At 66.0% G+C, this 22,144-nt stretch overlaps 1 protein-coding gene across 5 annotated transcripts in view; it reads left to right on the top strand.

The window, feature by feature from the left end:
• Nucleotides 1-22,144, top strand: part of AGAP3 (ArfGAP with GTPase domain, ankyrin repeat and PH domain 3) — a 75,408-nt gene that overhangs the window by 36,389 nt on the left and 16,875 nt on the right. For 3 of the 5 annotated variants that reach the window (XM_044422522.1, XM_044422525.1, XM_044422524.1), the window contains exons 3-11: nt 1,589-1,676; nt 3,504-3,589; nt 3,982-4,123; nt 5,865-5,999; nt 6,343-6,470; nt 7,630-7,785; nt 11,893-11,985; nt 17,380-17,484; nt 19,809-19,977. In XM_044422522.1, the coding sequence (XP_044278457.1) occupies nt 1,589-1,676; nt 3,504-3,589; nt 3,982-4,123; nt 5,865-5,999; nt 6,343-6,470; nt 7,630-7,785; nt 11,893-11,985; nt 17,380-17,484; nt 19,809-19,977 (1,102 nt within the window). Of the gene's footprint in view, nt 1-1,588; nt 1,677-3,503; nt 3,590-3,981; nt 4,124-5,864; nt 6,000-6,342; nt 6,471-7,629; nt 7,786-10,489; nt 10,634-11,892; nt 11,986-17,379; nt 17,485-19,808; nt 19,978-22,144 lie in introns of those variants that run through there. The other 2 variants (XM_044422523.1, XM_044422526.1) reach the window with 2 other exon arrangements.

The raw sequence follows: 22,144 nt of genomic DNA, 5'->3' as shown, positions 1-22,144 counted from the left end.
TTAGGGTTAGGGGTATTCCCCAGGGTAGGGTTAGGGTTGGGAAAAGGAGGCGTCATGGCATGGTTTTGATGTTTGGAATGCGCTTAGAATGTGCAGAAATGATGAGCTGTGTATAAAAAGCTGCTCCAAGAGGCTTTTTCAAAATTGCAATATTTTCAATAGAACCTCACCCTTATATTAGGGCTAGGGGTATTCCCCAGGGTAGGGTTAGGGTTGGGAAAACGAGGCGTCATGGCATGATTTTGATGTTTGGAATTCGCTTAGAATGTGCAGAAATGATGAGTTGAGCATTAAAAGCTGCTCTAAGAAGGCTTTCTCAAAATTGCAATATTTTCAATGGAACTTCGCCCTTATATTAGGGTTAGGGGTATTCCCCAAGGTAGGGTTAGGGTTGGGAAAACAAGGCGTCATGTCATGAATTTGGTGTTTGGAATGCGCTTAGAATGTGCAGAAATGATGAGCTGTGTAGCAAAAGCTGCTCCAAGAAGTCTTTTTGAAAATTGCAACATTTTCAATCGAACTTCATCCTTATATTAGGGTTAGGGGTATTCCCCAAGGTAGGGTTAGTGTTGGGAAAACGAGGTGTCCTGGTGTGATTCTGACAGTTGAAATGCACTAAGAATGGGCAGAAACGATGAGCTGTGTAGAAAAAGCTGCTCCAAGAAGTCCTTTTGAAAATTGCAATATTTTCAATGGAACTTCACCCTTATATTAGGGTTAGGGGTATTCATCAGGGTAGGGTTAGGGTTGGGAAAAGGAGGCGTCATGGCATGAATTTGATGTTTGGAATGCGCTTAGAATGTTCAGAAATGATGAGCTGAGCAGAAAAAGCTCCTCCAAGGAGTCTTTTTGAAAATTGCAATATTTTTAATGGAACTTTACCCTTCTTTAGGGTTAGGGGTATTCCCCAAGGTTCGGTTAGGGTTGGGAAAACGAGGTGTCATGGCATGATTTTGATGTTTGCAATGCACTTAGAATGTGCAGAAATGATGAGCTGAGCAGAAAAAGCTGGTCTAGGAAGGCGTTTTTAAAATTACATTATTTTCTTTGGAATTTTACCTTTATCTTAGGGTTACGGGTGTGCTCCAGGGTAGGGTTATTGTTGGGGAAACGAGTTGTCCTTGGAGGATTTTATCGATATGCCTCTTTTAGTTTTGCCATCGCTGGATAAGACACTTGAGGCCCTCTTTTCCCACTAATTTCATTCTGGAAATTCTCACAATTGCGTGTCTCCATGGGAAGGACCACCTCCCCTATCAGGCATTTTAATGTTGTGGGGTGGGAAAGCTCAGCCGGGGTCCCGCTTTCCTCCTCCCGGGCTCTCTGTGGCCTCCCCTTTTCCTCCACCTGTTGGTTATTGGGTAGCCTCTGTGCTGTGCTCCGGGTCCCCAGCATCCTTAGGCATCTTCCCTGCATCTTCGTTACTGGTAGTGCCAGCTCTGAGGAAAACCATGGCCTTTTCAGGCCCGGTCCTCCTGCCTTTCTTTAGGCCCGCCAGAATTCCGAGGACTCCCTGGGTGCCCTTCGGGCTTCGACGTGGGCTGGGCAGGAGCTGGGCCCGGCGCTCATGCTTGCCTTTGTGTTGCAGGGGATCGTGGGCAACCTGTCCAGCGGGAAGTCGGCCCTGGTGCACCGCTACCTGACGGGCACCTACGTGCAGGAGGAGTCCCCGGAAGGTGAGTGACGGGAGCTGGGAGGGACGGGCCGGCCAGGGGGGCCAAGGAATGCCCATGGGTGACCCTGGTGGGGACGGTGGCCTAGCTAGGTCCGGCATTGCCACCACGTCCCTGACCCACATGGCTGCGGCTTGCGTGTGTCTCGTGGAGCCCACTGCGCCTCTCTTCCCTGGCCCGGGTCGGCCCGGGCTGCGGGGGGAGCCCTTTGCCATGCGGGCTCGAGCGGTTCTTAGAGTGCACGTAACAACCTCCTCCTCCTTCCTTGGGAAGTTCTCTCCATGCGGGTGTAAGGTGCTTCTAGTCATGGGCAGAGTGCAGTTACCTCAGTGCAACCTCTGTCCTGGGGAGAGGAGCCGACCTCCCAGGCTGCTCTTTGTATTGTCATGAACTGCCCCGGGAGCTTCCACTATTGGACTGAATATGCAGGAAAAGAATGGCATGAGGCAGTGCAGTGCAGTGGTCAAGAGAGCTAGACTGGGACTCGGGGGATCTTGGCTCGAGTCCCCCCTCAGCCTTGGAGCTGACTGGGAGACTCTGGGCCAGCTGTGGACTCAGCCCAGCCTGCCTCACTGGGTGATGGTGGTGGTGGTGGTTTTTGTGAGGACACAGGGAGGCGGGGGGAGAACAGTGTACGCCACCTGGAATCCTCTGGAAGAGGAGGTAAGGCCGCCTGTGAATGGAATCCATGTGACTCACAGGTGGTGGCGGTAGGAATGATACCTGTTTGCCTCTCTGACCTCTGCCCCATTCCTGGGGGAACCAGGAGCTGGCCTTGCCGTCCATCCTGTGGCTCCCTCAGGCTTCCGCAGGACATTAGCTAAGCCCCAGGACCTTTTTCTGGGCTCTGGGAGGTCCGAGGAAAGAGGGGCGCTGGCTCAGGCTGCTACTGCTTGCCCCTGTCCCTGGAGGAGCTCTGCTCTCTTGAGGGGGAGGTGGCTTCACAGCCCTGCTTGGCTGGGGTCTGCCCAGCCGTTTGCACGCACCCGTCCCGTCCCAGGCCCTAGTGCGTGGCCGCCTTGCGTTCCCCTGGAAGGACCAGACGGGATCAGGCCGCAGCCGCCTGCTCCTGCATGCAAACCGCTCTAGGGAGCCTCCCTGGCCCAGCGGGATGTGGCCACCCAGCTGCCCCGGGAAGGCCTCGAGGAGGGCCATCCCCTTCCACGTCTGCAGTGGGTGCTGACTGCCCCGCTGCCGCTGCCCCAGAGGCCGGGCTGGGGCCGCCTCCTTCTGCATGGAGCCCTCTGGTCCCTTCCCAAGACGTCTTGGCCCTCGGCTGCCCCACATCCTCTGCCTCCGCGTGCCCGTCCTGAGCCAGCGCTGCAGCCGGGCGCCACCCCATCCCCTGGGTCCGTTCCTCTCCCTGTCCCCGTGCCCTTCTTTGCCAGCTGGTTCTTCCAGGCCTTCCCCCACGAGGCTCCCGTGGGGACGCTTCCCAGCGCCGTCAAGGGGCTCCCAGGAGAGCATCCGGCATGTCCAGAAAGTCGTCGCTCGGCGGATGCAGCGTGCCCAGCGGCCAGAGGAGCTTGCCTGGATGCAGGAAAGGCTGGCGGTGGCCCTAGGGAGGGGAGGAGTTAATTGGTTTTACTAGGGGTGAAACTGAGGGGGGCATGGACAGATCAGCCCCCGCTGCTCCCAGGGGACCCCAGTTCCGGCCTGTATGGGTAAGGCCTTAAGCTCAGGAAAGGAAAGTGGCTTTTCTCTGGCAGGGCCCCGTGCGAGGGCAGGGGGGGCAGGGGGCTTCCGGAAAGGCTTGCCCAGGAAGCAGCTCTCCACCCCTCACCTGATGCCTCGCTCAGCCTCTCCCCCCCTCCTTGGCTACATGTCCAGGTGGCCGTTTCAAAAAGGAGATGGTTGTCGACGGCCAGAGCTACCTGCTGCTGATCCGCGATGAGGGGGGCCCTCCGGAGCTTCAGGCAAGGCGCACGTCCTCCTTCCTCGCCTGGGGGGGCGCTCTAAGTGAAGGCCAGGCTCGGCCGGGGAGAGCAGGGCTGGGCTGGGCTGCCCCGGATTCTCATGGGCCCTGGGTGGGGGAGGGGGGTGCCCTGGCCAGGCCTCACCCGTACTGGGCTCAGCTGCGAGGTGGTCCAGGCGGAGCTGGCCGAAGAATGGCATGGCCTTCCGGACCCCGGGACACAGCTGTGGAAGCCAGCTCTGCCCTGCGTAGCAGCAGGCTAGCGGAGGGGGAGCGGTGCCCCTGCTCCCGGGTGCCCGTGTGGCCTGGCAGCCATGGCAGCCCTGCGTGAGGTAGCGGGGGGGGGGTCCCCTGAGCCATCTGGCGGCCCTGACCATTTGGTCCCCCCTCCAGTTTGCGGCCTGGGTGGACGCCGTGGTCTTTGTCTTCAGCCTGGAGGACGAGATCAGCTTCCAGACGGTCTACAACTACTACCTGCGCCTCTGCAGCTACCGCAACGCCTCCGAGGTGCCCATGGTGCTGGTGGGCACGCAAGGTGAGTGGGGGCGGGGCTGCCGCCGCCGGAGGGACGGGGAGTGCCCCCGAAGGGGCCGGGCGTGTCCGCCCGGCCCCCTGGATGCTGTGACCGCGGCCAGACCCTTGGTCCGGGGGGGCCATGTTGCCCCCCGCCCTGTGCAAGGCCTGTGCACCCTGGATCCCCGAAGGTGGCAAGCGCGGGGACTGCTGCCAGAAAGCGCCCCACACTTCAGGGGTGCCACCCGCAGCTGGCACTCCTGGGAGAGGGCAAGGGGGCCCCTTCTGGCCAGGGGGCTCTTCCTGCCTGGGCGCCGCTTTGGGTGGGCTGCGGGGCGCTGGCAGTCTGCCAGCGGTGGGTGGGCTAGATCCTTTGCGAAGTGGGGCCAGGCCAGAGCGTCCGGAGTGGCCCCCCTCCAGTTTGCGGCCTGGGGCACCCTCTTGCCTGGAGAGGGACTCGCCGTGAGTCGGTGGAGCCCTGAGCTGTCCTGGTGGCAGAGGGGCTGCAGGGCCACGGGCCCTCCTCGGTCAGTGCCCAGGGCTCCCAGGTGCTCGGACCCGGCCTTGCTAGGGAGCAAGCCGTGCACGCCGAGGTGCCCGGGGATGGCCCCTCCCCAGTTACGCCCCCCACCCCCACGTGCTGCACGCGGCCTACAGGGAGCTCTGGGCCTCTCTGGAAGGGGCCCGTGTGCTCTGCAGGTGCTCGAGTGCGCCTTGGTTGTCGCCAAACAATGGCAGTTCATTGTGGCTTCTCACGCACTGCTTTTGTCTGATTTATTCGATGTCCCGTAGCTGCAAGCTCTCGGGGGACACAGAATAACCGTACATAAAGGAGATGCATACACTTATAGCAGACTCAGGTGCTCAGTTGTGACAGGTGCGGGGAACAAGAGGGAGCCCCCGTTGGCCCAAGCGGGCTCCACTGCTGGCGGGGGGACCAGAATCCTTCCCAGAGAGCCCCTGTGCCGGCTGTGGAAGTTGGATGTCCTTAGTGGGCCGGGAGGGCGAACGGGAGGGAGTGCCTGCATGGGGGCACGGCTAGGCGTGGGGCGGGAGTGCTCAGCACCTGGCTGCGGCCTGCGGGTTGCACAGCGTTTGGTGCTCCGGAGCGGGAGCGAGCCTGCTGAGGGCGGGCCTGGAGGAGCAAGGGGAGCAGAGCAACGGCCATCAGGGGGCCTGTTGTGCAGAGGGGTCATGACACCCCCGTGCAGACCCCGGCTGCAAGGGGAGTGTCTTCTGGATCCCGGGGTAGACTTGGGGAGCCGCTGGTTCGTGTCCAGCTGTGTGCCAGGAAGGAAATGCCCCCCCACCGCCTCAGTGCTGGGAGGCCTTTCGGGATGTCACCTTTTCCTGGGGGGCGGGTCCCTGGGCCCTTCTCCGGAGGGGTCCATAACCATCATGTGCCCGATGCTTGGAGCATGCTGCCAGCGTGGGGGCTTGTGCCGTGCATGATCTGGCTCCCAGCAGGAGCTTGGCTGATTCTTCTCCGGAGGGCAGACCATGTCCTCGCCCCCCCCCCCCCCCCCGGGGAGGAAGGCCCTGCCCAGACCTGCTGTCTGGCCCTCTGCTGCCTGGGGAGGGCTTGGCCGCCCGGATGCCAGGGGGAAGTCCCCATCCTGCCTTGGCCTTTCTGGGGGAGGCTGGTGCTGGTGGGCGGCTGGGGCGCTCGGGGAGCAGAGGCATCGCCCAGGCCGCTCGCGCTGCTCCGTGTGGGGCCGCGGCCGGGAGACCCGGGCTCCTCCTGACGCCCCCGTTGACCACAGACGCCATCAGTGCCACCAACCCCCGGGTGATCGACGACTCGCGTGCCCGGAAGCTCTCCAACGACCTGAAGCGCTGCACCTACTACGAGACCTGTGCCACGTACGGGCTGAACGTGGAGCGGGTCTTCCAGGATGGTGAGTCAGGCGCAGGCGCGCGAGCCCGGAGCTCCCTGCCCCCGTGGTGCCCCCCGGAGGGAGGCTGGCCGCGGGCCGAGTGGAGTGCTGCTGAGGGCAGCGGCTCTTCTGCAGGCCGGGCGCGGGTCTTTCAGCCGCCACCGCCCTGGCGGGGCGCCCCTGCGCGCCAGCCCCCCTTTCCTGTCCACGCCAGTTCCCCAGCCCGTCCCAGGCCGCCACCCGCCCACGGCATGCTGCGTCTCGAGGCCTGTGGGGCCCCCGGGCTGCAGGGGCCCCAAATGCAAAATGCCGCCCCCCACGGAGGACACGGTCGCCGCTCACGCGCGTCTCTCACCTCCTTCAGTGGCTCAGAAGGTCGTGGCCCTGCGCAAGAAGCAGCAGCTGTCCATCGGGCCCTGCAAGTCGCTGCCCAACTCGCCCAGCCATTCCTCCGTCTCGGCCGCCTCTATCCCCTCTGTGCACATCAACCAGGTAGAGCAGGGCCGGCGGCGGCCGCAGGGCTTGGGCTCTGCCGCAGGGGCGCCGGAGGATTTGGGGGCGGGAGGGCCCTGGCAGAGGGAGGGCCCTGGCCGGGGAGCAGGCCTTGCAGCAGGCCCTGCCCCTCGTCCTGGAGTTGGGGCAGCTACAGCCAGAGGGGCGCCCAAAGCCTTCGTGCTGGACCTCCCAGCTTCCCTCCCACAAGCTGCCGTGCGGAAGGGTCTAGCGTGGCCGTCCCGGGTGGCTTGCCTGAAACCCGGAAGCACTTGGGATGCAGGAGACGTAGGTGCGCTCCCCAGAGGGTGGATCTGTGCCCAGCTAAGAGGGAGCGCGCATAGGCGCTTGCTGGGGTGCCGGTGATGCCAGCGGCATGCAGGCCCGACTGCTGGAGGCCCAGTCCTCTCCTGGGGCTGCCTTGCTGCTGGCTCCTCTGCCCCACTGAGCCTCCATTCCCGTGAGCATCTGGGCCCTCGCTGAGGAAAAGCCTCTTTCCAGGCCGGTGGCGTCATTGCAGCCTCCCCACCCCCCACCCCATCGAGACCGGTTCCTCGGGCATGTCGGGGTCTCCCTCCGTTTGGAGGAGGTTCTTCGCAGAACTTTGCACCATTTTAAACTCCAAAACCTTCAGGCCTTGGTGTCTGCTGGAGCCCTTGTGAGTTTGTGGCTCGGGAGGCATTCCAGTCCCTGTGCTTCTGCCCCCTGGCTCTAGACCCTTTGCAGAGCCCCGCGGGGGTGGAGTGGCCAAGCACTTGCTTTGCACACAGGAGGTCGTCTTGTCAGCCCCCAGCAGTGCTTTGTGGAGGGGGAAGAGGCCGCTGGCCGCAGGATGGCCACTGACGGCCACTTGGGCCTAGATGCCCAGCCGAGCCGAGCACAAAGGGGCACCGCAGGCTGAAAGGCGAATTCACATGTGCCGAACCCTCTGTTGAAGAAAATTGCAAGCGGAAAGAGGGAGCCCAGTGATCCTGGAAGCGTTGGAAGCTGTTGGCTGATTTCATTATCGCCACAGAATTTACTTGGGGGGCGGTGCTGAAACCCCCCTGGGTGCTTCTGGTTGGCGCCCTCCCGGGCGAGGGCAGCCCCGTGCTGGGCGGCCAGGAGAGCTACTGTGTCCGCTGGCACCTCCTCACCCGCCGCCCCTTTCCCCTCACAGGCCGCCAATGGGAGCGGGGCCTTCAGCGATTACTCCTCCTCGGTGCCCTCGACCCCCAGCATCAGCCAGCGGGAGCTGCGGATTGAGACCATCGCGGCCTCCAACACGCCCACCCCCATCCGCAAGCAGTCCAAGCGCCGCTCCAACATCTTCACAGTGAGTCCCGGGTCGGCAGGGCTTGGGGGGCTGAGCGTGTTGCGCGGCTGCCAGGGCAGAGCGGGCCCTGTGCGCGCGTGCGTGCGGATGTGTGCGTGCGCGGGCTCGGGGTGTGTGCAGACGCGGCTCAGCACACCGGTGTTGGCACCCCGCGGATGCGAGCAGCAGCCACCCCCTCCCCAGCGGGGCTCTTTCGGCTGCACAGAAGGGCCTAGGCCAGGCTTAGGGCCAGATTAACCCCCCCCCCCCGCACCGAAGAACCAGAGGAGTCCGGCGTTTGAAAGACCCCCCCCACCTCTGCTCTGCCAGGGTCTCCCACCTTGAATGAGGTGGTGCACCCAGTGTTTGTGGTGCTGCTGTTTGTGGGATGCGGGACCCTTTTGGGGCGCCTGGCGGGGAGGAGAGGGTGGGCCAGGCTGGCCGAGGGCCTCCGGGACAGAAGAAGCAGTCCCCCCCGGCCCATCGTTTCCCAGTGCTGCCGACACTGGCCGGCGACAGCAGTCCCCCTGTGTGGGGGGTGCTGGGACTGGCCTCCCCATGTCCCAGCAGGGCTCTGCCGCTCCTCCAGCAGCGCTTCTGTCCAGAGGCACGTGACGATCCTGCCTTTAGGAATTGCTGGGGGAAGGACCCCCGTATTCAACCCCCGACCAAAGCACCCTGAGCGAGCGAACCGTCGCTTGAGAAGGGAAGCCCCAGGCCCTGGTTTCTGACTTGCGGCATTTGCCCAGAGTCCACAAGACGATGCGCCGTGTCCAGGGACTTCAGGGGAGATGGATTCTGGGTGGGACGGTTTCAGACCGACTGCTGGGAACGTGGGTGAGAAGCGCCAGAAGGGCTCCGGGTGGGTCTCGGGGCAGAGGCCCTGGCCCGGAAGCGGAGGGGTCCCCTTTATGGAGGGATGCCTGGGGGGCGCCTTGTCCTCTGGACCGAGCGCCAGGTGGAGGGTCGCTACTGCAGATCCCGGCAACACCTCCAGAGGCGTGCAAGGACCGCCCGAAGCCCTGGAGGGCCGTGGCTGCCGTCTCCCTGATGCTGCCGGGCGAGGGCCGGGCCCTATAGCAAACGCCTCCCACGCCCCTGCAGGGCTGCCGCAAGGGTCCTCTCTGGGTGCAGGCGGGGCCGTGGGGCCTGGTGAGCGTCTCGGAGAGTCACCTTCCAGCGAGGGCACCTCCGCAGCGGCCTCCCCCACTCCAGGCGCCGTGGAGTCTGCGTGGCCCCCGGCTCGGGGCAGGGCTGCGGGTCCCGCACCGGAGGGCATGCCGTCTTCATCCCCAGCCCCGACATGGCCGGGTCCCCGGGAGGGCAGAGCCAGCGAGGCCGGACTGGGCCTGGAGGTGGACCAGCCTCAGTTCGGGGGTCCTTTCTCTGTTGCGTTGCTGTCTTGCCTTTCTCCTTCCAAGGAACACAGGGCAGGTCGCGTAATTCTGCTCCTCTCAGCCTTCTCCTCACAGCGACAGCCCTGCGAGGGAGGCTGGGCTGAGGGACTGGCTGCCCCGGAGCCCCCCAGCTAGCTCCAGGGATAGGCGAGGACCCGAGCGCAGATCGCCCTGAACTGTTGTGGGACGTGGCTTGGAGGCGTGTGCAGCGCGTGTGTGAGGATGTGGGGGGGGTGAGCGGGGGGCCGCCCGGCTCGGCTTCCTGCTCCCCGAGCGTGGCGGCCAGGTCAGTGCAGCGCCCCGGAGGCCGGAGCATCTTGGTCGGGGGGAGTGAGCGGCCGCTGCCGGAGGAGCAGGGCCCCCGTCTCGAGGCGCACCCGTGCACACGCGTGTCCGCGCGCCGCTCCGCACCCTGCCTGCTGCCTTCCCAGCTCTCGCGCTTCCTCCCCGTGGAGCTGCCGTCCCGCGGCCGCGCGGCCCACCCTGCACAGCCCCGCTTGCCCCCGTGCCTCGCTGCACGTGGCCCCCGCCCCCCGCTTGCCCCGCTGGCTTTGGCTGCGGCTCCCGCGTGCTCCGTGCTCCGTGCTGCATCGGCTTGCCTGTCTGTAGGCGCATCCGCGGGCCCCCCGGGCCACCGCTCGGAACGCCGCGCCGCAGGCCCCCTCGCGCTCCGGTGTGCGCCGGCCATACTCCGCACGGATCGACCCCCCCCGCTTGCTCCGTGTGCCGGAGCTGGGCTGCGGCCCTCGGCCACGCGCTGGTCCTTCCGGGCGGGTGGGTGGGCAGTGGGGGGCTGGAGGCCCGGGGGTGCCGGAGCTTGTGTCTGCAGGGCTCATGGGTGGGCCCGGGGCGTGGAGGCGGGGCGCGTTGTCTGGGGGGCTTGCCTTCGCCTGCCAGGAGCCTTGCCCTGCCCGGGTCCCGCCCCACCATCCTGTGTCTCTGCGTCTCTCATTCCAGAAGCTCTTTCCTGATGGCTGCTGCCCCCTCCCCCCCACCAGCCATCCCGCTGCTGCCGCCCCTTCCCGGCTCTTCCGGCTGCCCGCCCCGCACGCCTCCGTCCTCTGCGCCAGCTGGGATGGAGGGGTGTCGGGGCGCCTCTGGCCAGCAGGTGGAGGCAGATTCCCGCTTTCCGCCTCTCGGCGCCTCCTCTCGCGCACCTGCCCGCCTGTCGCTCGCACTGCCGCCGCGCCCGGTGAGGGGCTCCGACTCTCTGCTGGTGTGTCTCCTCCGCCACGTGTGCCCCAGACAGACAGACAGACAGACAGACAGCCAGGTTTCCGTATTCTGAGTCTAACATGCCAAACTCTCTATTCTTTCGATATTTGCAGATATGTGCCACTGTTTCCAACTTTTCATCAACCAAAAGGCCTTTTCAACTCCTTCCAAATTAGAAGATCCAAGTGGTTCCCCAGCAGGCATCTCAGTACCAATGCTCTCACTTTTCATTGCCTCTCCAGGGCCGGATCAGGGACAGGCAGTGATCTCAGATTAGCCTGCCCTCCCTAGCCCGCCTGCCCGCCCGCCCGCCCGCCTGCCTTCCTGCCCGCCCGCCCGCCCGCCCGCCTGCCGCTTGGGTCCCCCTCCGCCCGGACACGCGCAGGAGTCTTGCCCCTGCCCCCTCTAAGGTCTCTGAGAGAGTCTGCGACCGCGCGGTCAGCCGGGACTTTGCTGGGCGTGCCGAGTGTCCGCGTGCAGGAGACGGCGAGACCGACCGAGCCTCCAGGAAGTGCCAGGAGAAGGAGGGGCCATGGGACACTTTGCTGCCGTTGGGGCCTGCCCCGTGGTCTCCGGCCCCCTCCCTCCTCCTGCATGGACTCCTCCTCTCGCTCTTTTCCTCTTCCTCTCCTGCTGCTCCTCCTCCTCCAGGCAGAGCAGCTGCCTGTGGCTCCCCGAGCCCCTCTCCTTTGAGCTCGTCATGTGGGGCGAGAGGGCGCTGCTGCTCCCCGCTGAGCGTGGGGCGCTTGCAGCCAGCGGTGTGACGGACAAACGGAAGGGCTTGCGAGACTGACGAACGGTTGCCCAGAGCCAAGGCTGCTCCGCCTGCCCTTCTTGTGCCGGTTGTGCTCCGTGCCGTGAATTTCGCAGTTTCCTCCACTGTCTTCTCGAGCACCTTCAAGGACGGCTTCTTGGCAAACTGTAGATTTTCAACTTTATTTCTTGGTTCGTTTATTTATTGAGATGCTGATGCTGATGATGACGATGATGATGATGAACTGGAGTTATTGCTCTCTTTCTCTCTTTCTCTCTCTCTCTTTCTCTCCCCCCCCTTGCCCCCCAATCGTGTTCTAAATGTAAAGTAGCTGTTTATTGTCAATGCTCTTTTGTAAGGGCTGCCAGTGGCCCAGTGACATCTGCGACTTTGTATGGTGCCAGTGTGTTCACCAAATAAACGGTTGGATTAGGAGGGCTGGTGCCGTTCTTTCTGGGCTTCCGCCGCTAGTGCCTCCGCTGCCGCTGCTGCCGCCTCCGCCGCCATCCATGCTCAGCTTACCCCCCCACCCCCACCCCCCCATCCCACGCTGCTTCCGCCTGTCACCCCATCCCGCGGGCCCGGGTGGGCAGGGGAGCGTGGGCCCAGCGCAGCTCCACTCCGGCCTCCAGCGGGACCGTGGGGAAGGCAGGGGCTCCTCTGGACCACGAGCAAAGGCCCCCCCCCCCCCCCCCCCCCCCCCCCCCAGCCCCCCCCCCCCCCCCGCGCAGTTCTAATGCCCGCGTGTCTCTTCTCTTCCAGTCTCGAAAAGGCACAGACATCGAGCGGGAGAAGAAGCCCCCGGAGTGTAAGGCGGACAGTATCGGAAGCGGGCGGGCCATCCCCATTAAGCAGGTTTGCATCCCCCCCACGAGGGAGCTCTGGCCCCGCTGGACAGGCAGCTGGCCAGCGGGGCTCCCCTCCAGCTCGCGCCGGGCGGGGGTCAGCAAGGGCAGCAGGCACAGGGGCTGCCGCACGCCAGGTCCCTCCTGTCCTCTCCCACGAGGAGCGTCCCCGGCGGGCCCGTGCCTTCCCCGCGCAAGCTTTGCCATCACCAGCCTGTGCCGTGCCGTGCCGTGCCTGTCTGTGCTTGCGTGTGTGTGAGTGGGGGGCGTCGGGGAGCGTCTGGGGTACTCCGTGAGCAGTCGTGCCCCTCGCCAGGACACTCCTGGGCATCCATCCTGCTTGCTTTGCCACTCACGGAGGGTTGCAGGGGGCAGGCGGCCGGCTGGGGGCGCTGCATGCAGGGCTGCGGCCACTGAGGCCGTTCCTCGGCTGACGGGCGTGCCAGGCCTAGTGCGGCTGCTCGGCAGTGACGGGAGGCGCTCTGGCTGGGCTCAGAGACCCTTTGCACCTCACCTGTGCCGGGACAGGTTCTGGCGGAGCCGGTGCTGCCGCCTGGCCTCTGCGGGGTGCCTGGGCAGCCGGCACAGTCCCGAGAGTGTCTGGCATGGCACAGTCCGGCCTCGTGGTCAGATCCGGTCTGCCTGGGAGCGAGTTCCCCTGAGGCTCTTTTTCTCTGCCATGCCCAGAGGGCGGCGCTTTCTCGCGGGGACTTCAGAGGTCCCCTCGCGTGTGTTCAGAGGTCTGAAAATGGGGTGCACGTCTACGGTGGGGCGAAGTGTTCCGTTCCTGCGTCCCAGAGGGTGCCCTCTCCCTCTGTCCCAGAGGCCCCTAAGTGGGGGGCTGGCCGTGTCCCTAAAGGAGCCGTGCGTGCCGGCACCGAAAGAGTCCTCTCTTCCAGGGCTGCGCAGCAGGACGTGCGGTGTGGCTAGCCTGGCTCTCCGCCCTTCCTGGCCTGCAAAGGGGGGCAGTGGAGGGGGAGCGTGGGGAGGCAGCTGTGTCGAGAGGCCGGGCAATTGCTCGAGAAAAGCCCCGGGGAGGATTGCTGGAGTGCCCGTGGGGCCCCAGGCCTGTCCCCACCCCCGCCCCCCCGCCATCCCCTTCACGCACTCGTACAGTCCCCTTCGTAGCAGCGGGGCAGAAGAGAATTGTCGGGGGCAGAGGACAGGAAGGAGGGCCGAGCGTCCCCTTCCCGCTGTGGGGAAGCGAGCCTGCGGCACCCTGCACGGGACAGGCACGGCGGCAGGCACTCTACCCGTTGCCTGCCGTCTCCGGCCAAGGAGCGCCGAGGCTCCGGGCCAGCCGGGTTTACGGGGAGAGGTCGGGGGCTGCCTTCTGGGGCGCCCCCACACTTTGGGCTGCGCTCTGCGGAGACGCCATGCTGGTCCCGTGCGCAGAGACCCGCACCTGGCACACTGGCGGAGGAGCCCCCACGCCGAGGCCCCTCCGTGCCGCCTGAGCCCCGAGCCCCATCCTCTGCCCACCCCAGACACAAGCCCTGCAGACCGCCCGTGCGGAGGCCTGGGGGGCTGGGGGCCCCCACAGAAGGAGGCTTGGCGGGGCATGGGCAGGGGCCCTGGGTGCCTGTGGGGGCCCCTGCCGCTCTTGTGGGGCCGCCACGAGCCTCACGCCCCCTCAGCCTCTGCAGCGCCCGACCCGGCGCCTGTCCCAGGCCTCGTCGCCTGCCGGGGCCCCACCCCACCGGACCCCGCCAGAGTGGCATGCTCCAGCACAGCCTGGGCCGGGTGGCTTCTCCTCGGAGGGAGCTGGGATCACGCTGGGAGCTTAGATTACATTTAAATTGCCATTTGCATTTTCCAATCAATACGCGACTTTACAATTAAGTTTGGTGTTAAAATTCTTAGCGAAAAGTGAGTGGAAGGGAGATTTGTGGAGCAAACGAGTCCTGTGGGGGCCGTTGCTGCTCCCCGCTTCATTACCCTGCCTATCGCTGCCTCCGCCACGCGGCCCTTGCAGAGGGTGTGTGAGCTGTGCTCCCACCGCCTCTTCTCACGGGGCGGCTGGGGGTGCGGGAGCCAGAGCCAGGCATGCCGGGGCAGGGCCCCGGGCCGGGAGCCCCTCTGCCGGGGCGGAGGGGTCCACCGCATCCTGCTGGCGGAGGCCTCGGGCGGGGGGGGCGTCTCTGGCTGGGCCGGGGGCTTCCCTCACTGCAGGGTTCCGCTGCTGCGTTGTTGTCCCCGGGTGAGGGGTGTGGTGAGCGGAGCCGGGGGTGGGAGGCCTTCGAAGCCCGGCCCGCCAGCATCCTCTCCTGGGGTGTCACGGGACCGGAGGGCCTCCTTCCACCCACTTTGCCTGCAGCAGGGTGTCTGTCTCTTTGAGCAAAGGTGGGGCATGGGGACCGGGAAGGCGGTGAGGTTGCCCCCCCAACCTGAGGAAAGCAGCTCTGCCCGCTTCTGTGCCTTATGCTGGGAGAGTTCAGCTGTGCAGAGCTGTCTGGGAGATTCAAGGGGGGGCTTCCTTCTCGGGGTGTCGCGCAGCCCTGGGGCCCAGCCATGGCCAGGCTCCTCCTCGACTAGGCGAGGAGCAGAGCGCTGCCTGCCAGAGCCTGCTGGGCCCACGCGCAGCGGAGGAGCGGGGCCGTTCCTGCTGGGCTCTGGCCGTCATGTGGGAAAGGGCTCTGTGCCCGCCTCTTGGCCCCCCTTTGCGGCTGGAAGCACAGCAGCGGGTCAGCCCCGTTTGCCGGCTCGCAGACCGGAAGAGGGCCTCTGCCTGTCCCGAGCTGCAGAGCCCCGGACCCCCCGCACTGTCCGGGCAGGCGGGCTCCTCGCCGGCTCCCATCCCCGCCTGGCACGTGGAGCAGGCTGCCCCGTGTCCAGCAGGCGGGCCGGGGAGGCGCGTTGGTCGCAGAGCGCTGGCCAGAGGGATGCCCCGCGGCATGTGCGCACCGCCATTGTGCACACACGACCGCCCGAGCGGGGGGCTGCGCACACCCGCACCCTCCCGCAGCAGTCAGGGCCACTGCCTTCCAGCGAGTGCAGGGAGCTGCCGTGTTCACGGCCTCCTCCGTGCTCCAGGCCAGGGAGCGGGTCTGGAACGTTTGCGGCCTGGTCTCCCTTTCCAGCGATCCATGCGGGAAGCCGGGATTACCTCACTGCTGTTAGCAGGAGCAGCTCTCTTGCTCGGGGTCGCGGGTGGGGTGGGGGCTGGGGCTAAGGTAGCCCCGGCCTCACCTTTCCCAGGACCCCAAGTGTTTCGGAGCCCAAATGAGCAGAGGGGCTGCGCCCGTGGGACCAGCTCTCCGTGGATGCCGCCCTCCGTAAGAACGTGGGAACAACCGGGCTGGATGATCAGCAGGCAGCACCAGCGCTCCGTTCGCAGGCGGCAGGCCAGCCGCCCCCCGGGCTCCTCCAGCAGGAACGGTGCCCGGTGCTGCCTGCTCCCACAGCCCCTCAGCAGCGGGAACACAGAGGTGCGCCACCCGATACGAGGCCCGCGAGGCGCGGAGCCATCAGTGCCCGCCCTCCTCCGGCAACCTGTCCAGCCCCTTTTAGAGCCACCCGAGATGTTGGCCCCCACGGCAACTTGTGGAACTGAGTTCCAGAGCTGACCTCTGCTGCGAGAAGAACCTCCTTCGGTCTGCCCTGAACCGGCCGCCCTTTGGCGCCATAATTAATTATAGGGGAGGGAGGGGAATGCCTGGCCGGTCACGCTCTTGCTGGCTTTCGGGAGCGGCCGTCCACGTGGAGAGCGACGGCCTCTTCCCCGGCGCAAGCGACTGCAGCAGCGCGTGGCACGCCTGATGAAAGGCTCACCCTCTGCACAGAGGAGGCGCCTCCTCCGGAGGCTGGGGAGGATTCCCGGGCTGCTCTGTGACGGGACAGTGGGCAGAGTTGTCTGCCGGGGCCTTCGGCAGATTGGCCCATTCATCCCAGCTCTGCAGGTGGGGAGGCCGTTCCAAGAAAAAGCCACTCGATCGTCACTGCCCCCCAAGGACCAACATAGAATCGGAGTTGGAAGGGGCTGGAGGGCCATCGAGCCCAGCCTCTGCTCAAGGCAGGACTCCAAGTTAAACCATCCCTCTCGGGGCCGCCCAGCTGCACCTTGCGTGCCTCCAGGGTGGGAGAGCCTCCCCCCAGGTCACTGGCTCCATTGCCTGCTGCTGTGATGGCCGGGGTTCTTCCTGCTGTCCAGCCGGGACCTGCGTCCTGTCCGTTGAGCCCGTTATTCCGTGTCCTGCGCTCCGGGGCGGCCGAGGAGACATCCCGGCCCCGCTCTCTGGGGCAGCCTTTCACAAGCGCTCGCCTCTCTCCCCTCGGTCTTCTCTTCCTGAGGCTGGGCAGGCCCAGCTCCTTCCATCTCCCTTCTCGGGGCGCTGCTTCCTTTGCCTGGTTTCCACATGGGGCTTCCTCCACGGGGGGCTTGGTGGGTCGGGGGCCTTTGTGACTGAAGTGCTTCTTGTGCTGCTTTTGCTGCCCTGCAAATGGCAGGAGCTGGTTGCTCAACAGTGGAGTCCAAACACATGGACAGTGTTCAGTTGTTTGCGGAAAATATTTGAGGGATTTGAGTGGATTACCGAGAAGAAGCTGTGAGCGTTGGAGAGTCAGCGTCAGCGGCATGGCTAGATCCCTTGCAAAGGCGTCTCAGGAAAAGCTCCTGGCTCAGGTGGTGTCCCCTCAGCGAAGCAGCAGCGCCAGGAGGCCGAGTCCCCGCTCTGCACACTGACAGAGCTCTTGCCTGGGGTGTCCACCATGTAAAATGCCGCTGGGGGGCAGGCGCCCAGCTGTTGGGCAGCAGCCCCCATCCCGCCGCCAGTGCCAGGGCCGCCGCCGTGGTCCACGCTCCACCTCCGTCCTCCCTGGCTCTCCCCTGCGGGCAGCAGGCAGGGAGCGGGTGCAGGACTTCTGGACCATGCCAGCCAGCCGTGGGGTGGCTGGGCGGGCGGGCGGGCGGGCAGCCGGCTGTGACCTGCTGGGACCCCTCATCCCCAGGCTGGATGCCCAGGGCCAGCCGCTGCCGAGACCCGAGTCCACTGGGCCGAGCCGGTCCCCTGGCTCGTCTCCTTCCCGGCCGGGAGCGGCCCGTGGAACTGCCCGGGAGCTCCAGACACGTGCCGGCATTCGGGAAAGCGCCTCCGGCGTCTGTGGGCCCCATGGCGCTTCCAAGCGCGTGTGGTGGAGCAGTCGGGCAGAGGAGATGCCCCAGCAGGTAACGCGGGAGCCTCGCCTGCACCGTGTGCCTGTCGGCCTGCCCCACATGCCGCCGTGGCCCAGGGAGCCGAGGGCCTGGCGCGGTAGCTGTGACCCGTGGAGAGGGCGATGGAGGCACTCCCCCGGCCGGGCCCACGGGGGGCGCTGCTCCCCGCATGGCGGGCCGCGCTGAGGCCGGGGGGCTTGTGGAGAGCCCACCCGGCGTGGCCCCGCCGACCCGCTGCCGTCTCCCCTGCAGGGCGTCCTGCTGAAGCGCAGCAGCAAGTCGCTGAACAAGGAGTGGAAGAAGAAGTACGTGACCCTGTGCGACAACGGCGTCCTGACCTACCACCCCAGCCTGCACGTGAGTGGCTGCGGGGGGGGGAGGATCGGGGCCAGGCTGTGGCGGGGGAGCAGGCGGCTCGGCGTGCCACCGCGGCTCGGCACTTTGTCGGCGGCGCGCGGGGCTCCCACCCCATCCATCTCTGTCGCCTCCCCGCTGGGGCGCTTAATGGCTGCTGCTGCGCCTTCATCTCTGCTCGCTCTTGAGCACAGTTTGCCGCGGAGTCGGAGAGCCACGCTGGACACAAGGCATGGGGGCCGCAGTCCTTGCGGGGCAGGGCGGCAGAGGGGAGGCAGCCCGGGCAGCTCTGGGGGCCGCGGCTGGTCCTGCCCCTCGGGGCACATGCCTTCCTCGCCCCGGCCCAGAGGCTCCGGAGCGCTCCAGTGCCATTCTGGGGGACCCGGGGAAGGCCCCGGCTCGCTCCAGCCCCTGCCTGCCCTGGCCGCATCTTCCGCAGGAGGCTAGAGATGGGCCCGGCGTCGCTCAGCCGGGCGGGCCGGGCCTCTGCCGGCGCCCGTGGTCTTTGTGGCCAGCACTGCGTGTGTTGGAGAAGGGAACGTGATTCTCGCCCACAGAGCTGTGCAGGGAGTGGCTCCAGGTGCATGGGCCGCCTTTCAAAGTTGCAGGGCGCGAGAGGCCCAGTGCCCTGGAGGGGGCCTCTCCGCCCAGCCCAGCCCCCCAGTTCTTGCCACGCTCCCTGTCCTGGCCCTGCCGCCCGTGCACCCAGATAGCCCGGATTGCTTGACCCACGACTCCAGGACCCACCACGCGCAGATTCGGGGATGGGTGTGCAGCGCGTGGCCTGGTGGGGGAGGCCTTCCGAGGTCGGGCGCCTCGCCACTTCCCTGGGCATGGCCGGGCAGCGGGGCCCACCTGGGCAGTGGGGCCCACTCTTGAGGAGGCTGGCCCGCCTTCCCGCTGCTGGGCCACGTGGACATCCCCACTTCCGGCTCCTGGTCAGCTGGGGGCCCTGGAACCGCACGGCCTCCCCCACCCGCTTCCCCCGCGGCCCCCCCCCCGCACGAGGAGGAGGAGGAGGAGGCGGCGGCGGCGAGGCAGCAGTGCGAAGGAGGCGCCTCCCATATTGCAGCCATTGAAGCCATTCACACAATCACCTTCTGTTAATTCTATCTGCAACATCAATTAAATTGTTTGTAGAAGCTAATTGAATGTGGCTTAATCACACATCTTAATAGCTTTCCACGCTTTGAACTCGTTGTTAATTCCAGTAATAAAATGAAATGAGAGAACTGGCTGGGTAATTAGCGAGGAGGCTGGGGAAGAAATTGCGGTTTTATGGCAGGCAATAAATGCGCTGCGTTGGTGACCGTGGCGGTGCAGCTCCTGCCAGGCAGGCAGCCCACCAGCGCCGCCCCACTTTGCTGAGGCAGGGGGACGCGGCGTGCCGGCGGGGCCGGGCCCTCCCGCTCGGGGCGCGGGCGGCAGCGGGCCAGGGCCGAGCTGCTCGGCTGGCCGAGGGGGCTGTGCCGGCGGGGGCAGAGGCCTCGGCGCCTGCGCTGCCCTCCCGTGTCACAGGAGCCCTCCTCCTCCTCCTCCTCCTCCTCCTCCTCCACCTGCCTGAGCCAAGGAAGCTGCAGGTGAGGCTGGCTCTGCGTGGGCTGCTCAGTGACCTCCTTGTGAACTGGAGCAGACCCACAGCACCTCCCCCTGGATGCCGAACCGGGCTGAGGAGCCTGCCCCCTTGTGCGCCTGGGCCCGGGGGGGGGGGCCGAGCACGCGTTGGGACAGCCTCCCCGCTGGTGCTTCTCTTCCTTGCTGATGAGTGGGAACCCGTGAGGGTGGGAGGAGGCGCGGTGGCCTGGAGAAGCGGGGGGCTGGCACCCGCCTGCCACTGGCGGGTGTCCGTGGCCATGGCCCCGGGGTTAGTCCATCTTGACCATCGCTGCAGGATGGAGCTTCCTCGCCGAGGCCCCTGGTCCTTTGAGGAAGCACTGCGGGGGGGGGGGCGCCTTGTCCTGTGCAAGGGAGGTGCGGCTGTGCCCTGCAGCATGGAGAAAAGCACTCCCCCCAAACTGCTCTGGCGCTCCCGAGGCAGGAGGCCTCTTCCCAGGAGTGTGCCATTGCAGGAGAGCTCCGGGGCACTGCTTCTGAACACGGGACCGGCAACGCGGCCCTTCCGGTGCTGGCACCTCGGGAAGGTGCGCGTCTCGTCCTTCGATTGGGCGAGAGCCAGAGAGGCTGCCCGGAGTGCGCGCCACGTAGCCCTGCCCGAGGAGGCCTCCCAGCCAGGCGGAGGCAGCGGCCCCCTCTGTATCTCGGGGAGGTGCTAGGGGAGGCTGCCCGGGCCACGAGGCGGGCTGAGCCCCTGTCCTCTGTCCTCGCAGGACTATATGCAGAACATTCACGGGAAGGAGGTCGACCTGCTGAGGACAACGGTGAAGGTGCCCGGCAAGAGGCTCCCGCGGGCCACGACCGCCACTGCCCCCGGCGCCAGCCCCAAAACCAACGGCCTGGGCAAGGAGAAGAGCAGTGGGCCGTCCCCCAGCGGGCCTGGTAAGCACGCCCTGGGCAGGCGTTGGTGGGGGCTCCTTCGCCCTGCAGAACGGGGCTCGGCGAGGTGGCCGAGGGAGGGTGAGGGGTGAGCGGGGTGGCGAGAGCAGGGCGGCCCTGGGAGGTTCCGGGGCCGCGTGAGAGGCTGCCCAGGCCAGCAGGTGCCAGGCGCCCTCCGTGCCAGCCCACCAGGAGCTCTGTCTCAGCCTGCCGGAGATCCCTCTTCCGGGTCTGCAGCCTCCCGGGGACCCCTGCCAGCTGCTACAGCACACCTGTTGCTGCCGCGGGATGGGGCCCCCGCTGTCCCACGGCTGCACTCCCTCCTGGCGGGGGGGGCTGTCGGCAGCACCCAACTTTGGGGCGCTCGACTTCACTGTTGAAATGTTCCTCTAATGAAATGTAGATGGAATGATAGAGGGAAGGGGGAAGATGAGCGAAGTGCTGGCTCTATTAACGGTTTTCAGTGTCTAATTAAATGCAAATAACTAGCATTAAAGCCCCATTACAGCTGAGCATCCAAGCCCTCCAAAGTTGGGAAGTTTGCGGAGTGGGGGCCTTGCCGCTTGTGCAGACAGAGCCACTGCCGGCAGGCGGGCGGGCGGGCAGGGTGGGCATCGCACCAGCCCCGTGGGCGCTCCCCGGCCGAGGGGGCCCACGCATGCCGGCGTCCTCCACGCGTGTCGCCGCCTCGTCGAGCCTGCAGTTGGTGCGCCGGGGGCCGCTGTGCTGAAAAGGGCCCATCCCTGGCGGAATCCCTTCTGAGGGGTAGGCCTGCCCCGGTCGTGTGGGCTCGGGCTTCCGCTGGGGGCGCTGGGAGGCCTGTGGATCTGCCCCGACGAAGCGTCCGTGCACGAGAGCGAGCCGGCAAGGGCTGCAGCTCCGGCCCCCTCCGGCTGCCCCACTCCTGCCCCGTGGCTCCTTTCTGGCCATGAGGCTCCCTCCCTCCTTTTCCAGGCCCCCTCACCCTTTGCTTGCGTCCCCCCTTTGGGACACATGCAGGCGGGGGCTGTCTTTGGGCAGGCCATGCAGCCCCCTCCCTATTGAGCCCCCCTGCTTGGGTGTGGGCAAGCCGCTTCCAGCCCGCCCCCCCCCGGCACTGAGCCCGCCTCCCCCCTTTCAAACAGTGACGTGCCGAAGGTGCGCAGAGCGGAGCAGAGCAGCCGAGGGGTTGCGGCTGTGGCGGCCCGAGCTCTGTGGGAGGCTGCGCTGCCGAGGGAAGGCCGCGCTCGGTTGGGGGGGCAGTCAGGGTGCCGCCCGGCTCCATCCCCGCCCCACGTGCCCCTGCCTCGGCCGGCCCTCTCTTCTCGACCCGCGCGTGGGATCTGGGTCTGGGGGCCGGCGGCTGCGCCACGCTCCCGCAGCCGCCGGGCCGCTCATTTGCTTGATTGTCGCAATCTGAGAGCGGCGGCTGGCAGGCGCGTGCCCTTCGCCCTGGCCGTGCGCCCCCCCCCCGCGTCTTGCTCCGCGGGGGCAGAGCGCGCGATTGGCTCCCCCAGGCCCGGTTGCTTTGCCTGCTGTGATCATGTCACGTTGGGCTCCGTCGATGTTAACATCTCATTATCTTTGTTACTGTAATTACATTATCCGCTGCTTTATGCAGAATTATTCTCCAAGGACTAATTGATGGATCCATGTTTAATTCATTAATCATTAGCATCAAATTCGACAATTACAGTGCACACTGATTGTGGAATTTCAAATGTAATGAGGGAAGAATTAACAAAGAAAAGGGAGCGCGCTCTTCCCGGTGCTGCGCTGCTCACTTTGGGGTGATGACATTGAGCCAGGCGAGCCGCTGCCGGGACGGGGCGACGCATAGCCCGGCCGCTCCTCGCACGTGTGCCGGGGGGAAGGCAAGCAGTGGCCCCCCAGGTGGGACGGTGGGCTTTGCACGCTTCCTTGCTGGATGTGCTGCAAAGGTCATTGCTTTCTTGAAGGGGTCTCTGGCCCTCGAAGCAGCTCCACTGGCCTGGATCCTGCCGCTCACTGCAGCGGCTGCTCTCGGAGCTGCCCGTCCTTCTGCTTCACCGCCGGAAGGCTGAGCCAGCTCCTGCGTGGGCCCTGGTGGGCCCCCTCCTCTGCCCAGGCACCCTGGTCCATTCTGGCGCTTCTCTCCATGCCTGATTTGCTGGGTCCTCCCTGGCCCCATTTACACCCCACCAGAACTCTG

This window comes from Varanus komodoensis, unplaced genomic scaffold, assembly GCF_004798865.1.
Source record: "Varanus komodoensis strain SLA01 unplaced genomic scaffold, ASM479886v1 scaffold129, whole genome shotgun sequence".
NCBI classification, from domain to species: Eukaryota; Metazoa; Chordata; class Lepidosauria; order Squamata; family Varanidae; genus Varanus; species Varanus komodoensis.
The sequence above is the reverse complement of the archived record's forward strand: the minus strand, read 5'-3'. Positions and strand labels throughout refer to the sequence as shown.